We start from the raw sequence: 9790 nt of genomic DNA, 5'->3' as shown, positions 1-9790 counted from the left end.
TTGCTATATATTTTAAGAATAATAAATATATTATTAAATTTTGCGCGTTATATAATTGTTTATGTAACGTATTGGGTATCATTATGTTTATAAAACATAATGAGTATGTGTACATGAGTAATATGAAGAAATAATTATTTTACGCAATAGAAATAATTATTTTAGCAATAGATTGTAAGTACAAACTCAGCCAAAATTGAAATTTTTTCTACAAAATTTTTATTTTGGATGGAATATGATCATAAATGTTTCCTGAAAATCTTTGTTGTAATGTTTTTAGAGTCATTTATTTTTAATTTCAAATTTGTGCAATAAAGGATTAATCTTATTTTCAGAATACAGTAATTTGTTCTGTATAGAATATAATATTTCTATATATTTTAACTTATATTTCACACATAATCATTTTTTACGTCATTGTTCGCAAAAAATTTAAATACGCCATGGAAGTTTTAATTACCTGAAACAACAATATAGAAAGTAGAAAGAAAAAATAATATATTCTTTACAAATTCTTACTAATTTACATATGAATTTATTAAAATTTTAAATTAAATATATAAATGTTTCCATATAGAATTTAATTAAGCAATGTAATTCTTAGGAGATGATTATTTTGTTCTTAATAAAGTACAAAGAAGATATAATTTATTAATTTTTTAATAACGAATGGAAGGAAAGATGTGCATTACTTACATCACCAAAAGTTGCGATAGATAAATGGAATAACTTTCCTGCGGTGATCTTAATTATATTATTTGATCGGGCAATAATCAGAATGAGACTACGTGCAGTTGTGTGATGTAGATTATACCAATCAGTCATATATGCCATTTCTCCAACAAGTTTGCACTAATTTGATACAAAATTTTGTGTGAGTAAAAATAATTTTGGTTAACGTAATATTAAAGAAAATAGAAATATTCAAATTTCTTAAAAATGAGACAATTTCACTTAAAAAATTGTAATTTAATAACAATTTTTTTATTAATATGGAAGTATTGCATTTTATTCTTTTCTTAAAATATTAACTAATTTGTTAAAGAAATGTTAAAATGTGAATTTTTGTTTTAATTTATTTTAATTCTCGACGTATTACCTGTTCAGTGACAATTCCTCCGATGTAGCAAAATATAAAAATATTGAAACCCGTCGATAAATATAGAATAAAATAAGATGTTATTTTTGCTTTATCAAGTGTTTCCCATGCCTATGCAGTTAAAAAATTTATGTTAAAGAAGAATGTTTAATAAAGCCGTTTTTGAGTCTTAACCGATTTTTCATTAAATAATTTTTTATCATTTCACGTATCTAATGATAAATTTGAGCGTGTAATTGTAACACAAGATGATATATTAGGTGTAGTAAAAAGAAATCCATTATTTTTGCATGAAATTGAAAGGAAAAATAATGGATTTCTTTTTACTACACCTAATATGTTAAGAAGTATACTGCAAATATTATATAAGAAATATTGTATAAGAAATTAACACAATTAAAACATAATAGGAATGTTATGAAAGTATTATATTTTGAGTAAAATTAATATTTATATGTATACATAATTAACGTACTTTTTATTTATTTATCTTAGAATTTATACTCTAAAAACATTAGTTATATGTTTTTCTATTGGTAAATTATGTCTCTTTAATATTTAGAAATGTTGAATAAATAATCCAAAACATCTAAATAATACCTTTATACAATAGCTTTAAAAATGACCAGTTTTAACACATAAAAAATATCTTTTACTATGTGAAAATTAAAATATGGACTCATCTTTGTCAAATGATTTATCAGTTTTGTACATATTTTGCAATAGAATTGCGATGTCTGCCTTCTTGTGAATAGATTATATTCACAAGAATTTGATGGGTTTAATAAGATTTTTTTATATTTCTAGCGTACCATAATTATATAATATCCAAGCAAGCACATGACCACCGTGCACCCCGTTAATTCCACAAAAGAAATTTTATGCATAATACTTTCCATTTGTGATATAAAACTGAAATGTGTAAATGGACGTAACATAGTAAGATTTTTTAAATAAATATGTCTTCGACACACTGAACTTATGATTTATAAACACAATTGACAACGGATTGTCTTTTAGTAATCAATAAGAAATAGAAAATGCTTTTATTCCAATTTTAATGCAACATCTATTTATAAAAGATTAATTATTAATTTATGATTATATAGAAATTTAACATAATTTATATACACTATAGAATATGTATTTTTTAAATGAATGTCTGCTTATGAAATACCTCAATATTCTCAGATGATGTTCTACGACAGCACCCAGTTTTTGTTTAGTTTTATCATTTCTCTTTTCCTGGTTTTTAACTAATTCATGTAGCCACTCGTATAACACATTCATCTGACCACAAGCATGTATTGCGAAGACAGCAGCTAGACTGCAAGCACCGACAGTAGAGGAACTCACTATTAACATTGTAAGGTTTTGCAGAATCAACACGATTTCATTTACAGGGCTAAATCTCGTATCGATAATCTTGTTGTAAACCGGACATGTCTTTGGAAACACGTGCTTTGTAAAAGTCTCGTTGCCGATGGAGATAGTAGCAGTTTTCATCAAATGTCCTATGCCGAATAACAGGCAACCGCCCTGCATCATTATCCCACAGATTATAGTAACGAAACGACCGAATTTAGCTTGTTGCAGCATTATTTCACGATCATCGAATCTCTGTACGAGACACCAATCTGTTTCCATGTGTCGTATTAAATTGCTAATATCACCACTGCGCTTAAGCAGCACCCAGTAATGTATCGAGCCCATAACTCTATGAAGTAATGGTACAGTTGCATTTAATTTTAATTTGAAGTTGTCTTTCTCAAATAACACATATAATAAACACGGTATCATGTTAGATGCTACTATGCTCGAACAAATAAAAATTTGTAGTAATACCAAGATTTTCCACACTAGGCTCGACTCATCCGTTTGTGGCCATGCACCAATTGGTTTGAGAAACCATCGATTAAATTGTAAACTATATTCGTTATGGTTTTTTGATCTGTCGTTCTTTGGCGCGCATTTGAAATTTGACATGATCGCTGCACGAAAGCATATGGTGCACTGTCACGGATAGACAACTCATCGTGCCAGAATATGACGAAGCGCTTGCGCCGATCTTTAGAAGAGTTTGGACGATTTAATATCATAAAAGTGCCCTGAGAGGGACATATGTCGATGTAAAGTGTGGTTCGTCGATGGTTTTTATTATCCGATGTCTGAGAAAACATCGCGTGTCATGAAGAGTATAAGGATTCGTGGAAGTGACATTAAGAGTTTTCTTTATTTTATACTATAAAAAATATCTGGGAAAGAAATCATTCTCTAGGCAAATGGATGGAATACCTAAGTCTCAGGGTTGCGCAATTTTAGTTATATGAACTATAATCGAGTCAATATTAAATCGAATAAATATTAAGTCAGATGAATAATTTGAGTGAAAAAGATTAAAAAATTTAATCTAAGTAAGTGATTGACTAAATTATTCAACAAAGTGACAAAAAAGAACTCACAAAGTTATTGATGTATACTATATATATTAATTTGATTTGGAGAGAAAGCGTTTCGCAGAACTCTCAGCAGACAGTCCGTAATTCGAAAAGAAAAATTCAACATGATTTGTAAAAAACGGAAGTGACATTTAAAATTGTTTAGAAATTATGAATAATATAAATATATTAGTGTATATTATAAAAATATTATAATATGCGCTAATATTAAATATTTATATTATTTATGATTTTAAATGCAATACTATCCAATTAAATTTATATTTTGGCAAGTTATACTTTGCGCATAATATTTTTTATGTGTATTATAAAATTCAAACGTAGCTATATAATGAAATGTTTGAAAATATACCAAATGTTTAATTTTGCGAATATGTTTCCGTCTTCTTCAGAGATAACTAATATATACTTAATTATAATACTCAATTGCAACAATTTAGGGAAAAACAATGTTTCCGACTGCAATCGTTTTGCTTTTTCAATACTTCCTGCTGCACACTTATGGTTCAGCATGATCACTTCACGAAATCATGTAATGTATTGTTATGAATGGACATTTTATTGTGCTAGAGTTGTGAAATAACGCCTATGCCATCTTCGAATTTAATGTACAACTTCATATTGCAACTGCTTCGAAAGTTTGCGTTGTTTATCTGATCATTAGAAGTTTGGCACATACTTATGGAATAACATCGAATGTACATAAAAAGATGAATTTAAAAAATATTGTTTGTGGTGAAAAAGCGGTTTAAAAGAATGAAATCAATCTTTATATAAGTAACGCGAGTTTTAGCTTTTTTTTCGTTGCATCCATGATCTTAAAAACTATTCGAAATATCAAAATTTTTATATAAAACTTTTACAATAAAATTACTTCTGTTCATCTATGTCAATATTTTTTAAAGAATAAAAAAACTTTTTTGTAATTAAAAGAAATTGTTACTGTATAAATGTAACTAAAAATATTATTGACGCAAATGAACATAGAGGTAATAAAGCTTTAAGTTTAAAACATTTTTTGATATCTCAAATAGTTTTCGAGATATAATGGAAGAAAATCGCTTTATACATGAGAGACGATTTCACCTTTTCAAACCGATTTTCTTCCGCAAGGGATATTTTCTAAATTTATCTTTTGATGTAATCTATTGTATATATACAAAATTATATATATACAAAATTATATAATTATATATTTTATATATATATACAAAATTTCATTAAAATCCGAATTTATCGCTTCGTGTGGTTCCCTTGTTAATGAACAAATTATTATAATATATAAATTTTGATTTTTTTATTTAAGAAATATACTATCGCAAAGTTGTTAAATATCATCGAAGCGATAAATTTTTGCATTAATTTTTTATGTAATATTTGTACTTTCTAATGATCAAAAAGTTCCCGGAATTATCAGATGATGCTCTGAGTCAGTTGATTTGAGATCTGTTTTTTTGATTAGGTTGCCATATCTATCATTGACATTCCAAATTTTATCCACCATAGCTTGATATTTGTAAAAGTTACGCCGTCTTGACTCTGCACGTATTTTCGATTTTTTACAGTTTTAAAAATTGAATTTGCAACAACGAGTTTGTATTAAAAATGGATTCAATGGTGTGAAATCCTTGGAAATGTTGGAAAACTGATTTTTTTCTGTTCGATCGAATCAAAAAACCATTACGGGGAATGCGCTTTAACAGCCGAAAGGAGATAAAAATCGAAAACGGCTATGATGGCTATTCCGATAATAGAGTTCCAGAAATATTTCGAGAACTGGAGTGCAGTTTTGTGATGTTGATTATATTAGTCAGTTATATATACCATTCCCGCATATATTTGCATAATAAATTCATATGAAGTTAAAATTTTTTATGAGTGATGAAAACAAGTTAATAATTTAGATTACATAATGTTTAGAAAACCAGAAATATTCAAGTTTTTTAAAAATGAGATAATTCTATTTAGCATTTTTTTCTAATCATGTAATAGCATTATATTTTAAACTTTTTAAAAATATTGATTAAATTATAATAATAAATGTTAAAAATCCAATAATTTTCCTAATTTCAATACATTTTAATTCTCAACATTTCTTACCTGTTTTGTGACATTTTCTCACTGTGCAAAATTTTAAAATGTTAGAACTATTTTTCCTGTATCAAGTTCCTATCTCTACACAGTTGAAAAATTAAATTCAACACACTTGTCCACGATCCATTTCAATTTTTATGTGAAAATAACACAAAATGAAATATGTTATAGAAAGCAATGCAAATATTATCTAAAAAATTGACATAAGAAATAAAACACTTCGATACAGTTTTAAAGCAAATTGTAAAAGCATATTTCTTGAGTAAAATTAATATTTGTAATTTAAATTAACACTCTCATTTTATACATTTATCTTAGAATTTACATTTAAAAAATATATTGTTATTTTTTCGCTTATTCATAAATTGTTTTTTTAATACTAAAAAATGTAAAAATTAAATATTAATATTTTATACAATATTCAAACAACACAATTCATGCTTTAACACAATCATTTTATGTTAAATTAATATGTTAAAAATTGAATATGTTAACAATTCAAGACAAGTTTTAACAATAATTGTTTTAACATAAACATATAATGTCTTTTACTATAATAAAATTAAAATATTAGATTTATCTTTATTACATATACATGTATTATATATCTTATACATATTTTCTAATAGAATAGAACAGTTCTAATAGAATATTCTAATAGAATAGAACAGTTTAATTTCTCATGAATAAATTATATTTACATATCTAATAGAAGTATTAATTTCTTACATCTCTAGTGTATCGTAATAGTGTGATACCCAAATAAGTACATAATTATTGTGGATGTTAATTGTAGAAGAGATATTTTTATTAAGTATTATACATAATACTTTCTAATTATGATATGAAATTGAAGTGTATGAATATACCACAGTGAAATTTTTTAAAAATAAGTTATCACATTTTGAATTGATACTCTTTACTATCTCAATTCAATTTTTCTCTTTTAGTAATTTAGAAAACAAAAATGAATTTAACTTAATTTTGAAAAGAATGTCTATCTTTAAATTATTAATTATACAGACCCACAAAAAAGTACCCTGTGCTGGGATGGAGACTCTGCTATTTTTATGTATTTTAAATAAATGGGTCATTTTTTGCTCTATATTGAAAATTTATTCTGGACAATCCTATTTTGATATGAGATTCGTATTCAGCGACACAAAATACATAAGAATAGCTGAGTCTTCACCCCTCTCGCAAAGTATTTTTTTTTACTGTATTATTATTTATATTATTATATATAAATTTATATATATAAATTCATTTAAATAATTGATTATGAGATTTTCATAAAGATTTAGAAGATGTGTATTTTTTTAACGAATATTTATGTATGAAATACATACCTCAATATTTTCAGATGATGTTCAACGAGTAGCCAGCTTTCATTCAGCTGTATCATTTCTCTTATGACGATTTTCGACAGTTCATGTAGCGTAAACACGTTCAATTATCTATTGGTATAAATCGCAAAAGACAGCAGACTGCCAACACTGGCAGTAGATGAACTCACTATAAATATTGACAGAAACTATACAATGCAATTTCACAAGACTGATTTATATCGATGATTTTGTTGTAATTCGGACACGTCATCGGATACATCTTAAAAGATTCGTTGCCGACAATGATAGGATGTGGTTTTGGTCATCCATTATTCTAAATAGGAATATATCACCATACATACATGATATTGCACAAATCATAACGATGAATCGACCGTACTTAACTTACAGCATCACTTCAAGTTTGTCTATTCTTTGTATGAGACTCCAATGCATGTACGTATTAATTTGTGGATGTCACTTTTGCACTTGAGTAGCACTCTATTTATCTAATCCATAATTCTGTGAAGCAATGGCGTAATAACACAGTTTTTGATATTATTTTTTTCAAATAACACATATAAGCATATAACAAACACAGTTATGAATGCTACTCTGCTTGAACAAATGAGAATTTATTATAATATAAAGATTCTCCACTGGAACTCGACGTATTTATTGTATTTGTGGCCATGTGCCGATTAGTTTGAGAAACCATTGACTAAATTGTAAGCTATAATCGTTATATTTTTTCGATATGTCGCTTTATAACACATTTAGAATTTGACGATCACCGCACGAAAGTGTGCAATGCACTGCTAAGGAAAGACAATTCATTGAACTCATCGTGTCGAAATATGACATAGGCGCTTGCGCCGATTTTCAGAAGAGTTTGGTGAGTTGGTAAAGGTACTCTGAGAGGGACGTATATTCAATCGATGTAATTAGTAGTCGAGAGTTTTTATTATTCGATATTTGTGAAATAAAATTATATAAAATTATGGAATCATATAAAATTATGGAATCACATATAATTATGGAAGTTCATTAAGAATTTTTTATTTTAACAGATTTTTTGAATTTGATATTATATTTTAACTGTATTTTTTGTTATATTAATGGGATAAATTAATTAAGTAGCGATAAAAATTAGAATGTTTTGAAATATGGAAAATATTATAAATAGAAATATTGAAATCAGAAAAATATAGGAATGAATTATACAAATTCAACAATTGGTTCTATTTACTTCGAAATTTATATTGAATGGATGATTAACTTAGCCCGCCATATATGAGTTAATATCGATTGTATCAGTATCTTGTTTGAGAGATTATAGGTGCGTTCAGAGAGACGCATTTGTGACATTCTATTCTTGTTTTACGTTTAATAAACAATAAAGATAGAATGACAGACGTAGCGCTAATAGCGTTTCCCCGAATGCACCATTTATGAAGGTAGTTCTACTTTATTCCTGATAAATTACTGTTTGAGAATTTGATTTTGAGTTTACTACTATTCGTGTGTTTGAACGATTTTAACCACTTCTCTTTGTCATTTCATTTAGAGCTCTATATTCCAAAAAATCATTTTAATCATATTAACTACTATTTTGTATACATATGTATCTTTATAAAGACACATATATTATTATACACGTATTTATACCATCGACATATAATATTGGATGGAGGCATACGGCGAAATCTCTTTCATCTTGATGGTTCTAGAAAGAGTAAGGTAGACATTTGGGTACGGAACTCTCTTTCTCTTGCCTTATTGATCGAATTATGTTTCAGGAGAGGAAGGACAATATTGTATTCTTTAAAATTGGAAGTCCTCACAGAAGTATTGACTAGCATTAACGCAGTACGATAATTCTAAACATTATTAATTATTAGATACAAAATAGAACTTAAAATATAGTTTTTACATGTATTTTATGCAAAAGTAACACTCTGAGCACAGATGTATCTAAATATTTAATGTCTCAGGGCCCTTGATTACATAATTCACTACTACCCAAATATTGCTGTATCTCTTTCTATGTCTGCCAAGATGGTTTCAATGCTAATGCTCCGTCCAGTATTATATGTCAATGATTTAAGAGACACGATGTTTCACAAGTATATGTTTATGTTTTTTTTATCGGAAGAATGAGAGTGAAAGAGTGCAAAGATGCTTTTTGCGTGACATGAGAATTCGCAAGAAAAAGGATCTTAATTATTAAACTTCAAAATCCGTTTTGATCGAATATAACCTTTTGCTTTATTTACAATGAACGTTTCTCGATTATCACTTACCGATATTTGCAGTTTACGATTAATGTTACGTAAAATATTGTGTGTGTGTGTGTATATATATATATTTGAACATGTTATAAAAGTATTTAATAACCTGTAACAATATAAAATGTTTATTGTATATATCATTTAAATTGCTGTATATTTTAAGAATATTAAATATATTTATAAATATAAGTCAATGAAAAGATACAAAATTAATTATTTTTTAGGAGTTTTAAATTTCTTAATTATTAAAATATAAAGAAAATATATACATAGCGTTTTAATTCTAAAAACGTTTTTCTGGAGATACATGCACTAATACATCTTATATTAATATATCGAAAACTGTGATAGACAATTAAAATAATGTTTTTGCAATAATCTTTATTACTTCACCTTGCAATTATTAAAATAAAATTAAAATAAGAAAAATGCAGTTTTACGATATTAAATATACCAATCGATCATGTATGTATAACATTTCCTAGAATGCTTGCACCAATAAATCGGTATAATAAAATT

At 26.8% G+C, this 9790-nt stretch overlaps 1 protein-coding gene across 1 annotated transcript; it reads right to left on the bottom strand.

Moving 5' to 3' along the window:
- Positions 1–409: 409 nt before the first annotated feature.
- Positions 410–3085, bottom strand: LOC108685941 (odorant receptor 4-like). Its single transcript, XM_018190957.1, has 5 exons — positions 2277–3085; positions 1912–2011; positions 1100–1210; positions 697–852; positions 410–460 (listed from the first exon to the last, which is right to left on the bottom strand). Exons 1-5 carry the CDS (start codon positions 3083–3085, stop codon positions 410–412), a joined length of 1227 nt encoding a protein of 408 aa, XP_018046446.1.
- Between the last annotated feature and the right edge of the window lie 6705 nt (positions 3086–9790).

Source organism: Atta colombica, unplaced genomic scaffold (assembly GCF_001594045.1).
Source record: "Atta colombica isolate Treedump-2 unplaced genomic scaffold, Acol1.0 scaffold162, whole genome shotgun sequence".
Classification (NCBI taxonomy): domain Eukaryota; kingdom Metazoa; phylum Arthropoda; class Insecta; order Hymenoptera; family Formicidae; genus Atta; species Atta colombica.
The sequence above is the reverse complement of the archived record's forward strand: the minus strand, read 5'-3'. Positions and strand labels throughout refer to the sequence as shown.

Coding starts and splice junctions, on each gene's coding strand:
- LOC108685941 (XM_018190957.1), bottom strand. CDS start 3,085: ATGTCAAATTTCAAATGCGCGCCAAAGAACGACAGATCAAAAAACCAT. Junction 853..1,099: donor GAGGAATTGTCACTGAACAG/GTAATACGTCGA, acceptor GTATCAAATTAG/TGCAAACTTGTTGGAGAAAT. Junction 461..696: donor CTATCGCAACTTTTGGTGAT/GTAAGTAATGCA, acceptor TTGTTGTTTCAG/GTAATTAAAACTTCCATGGC.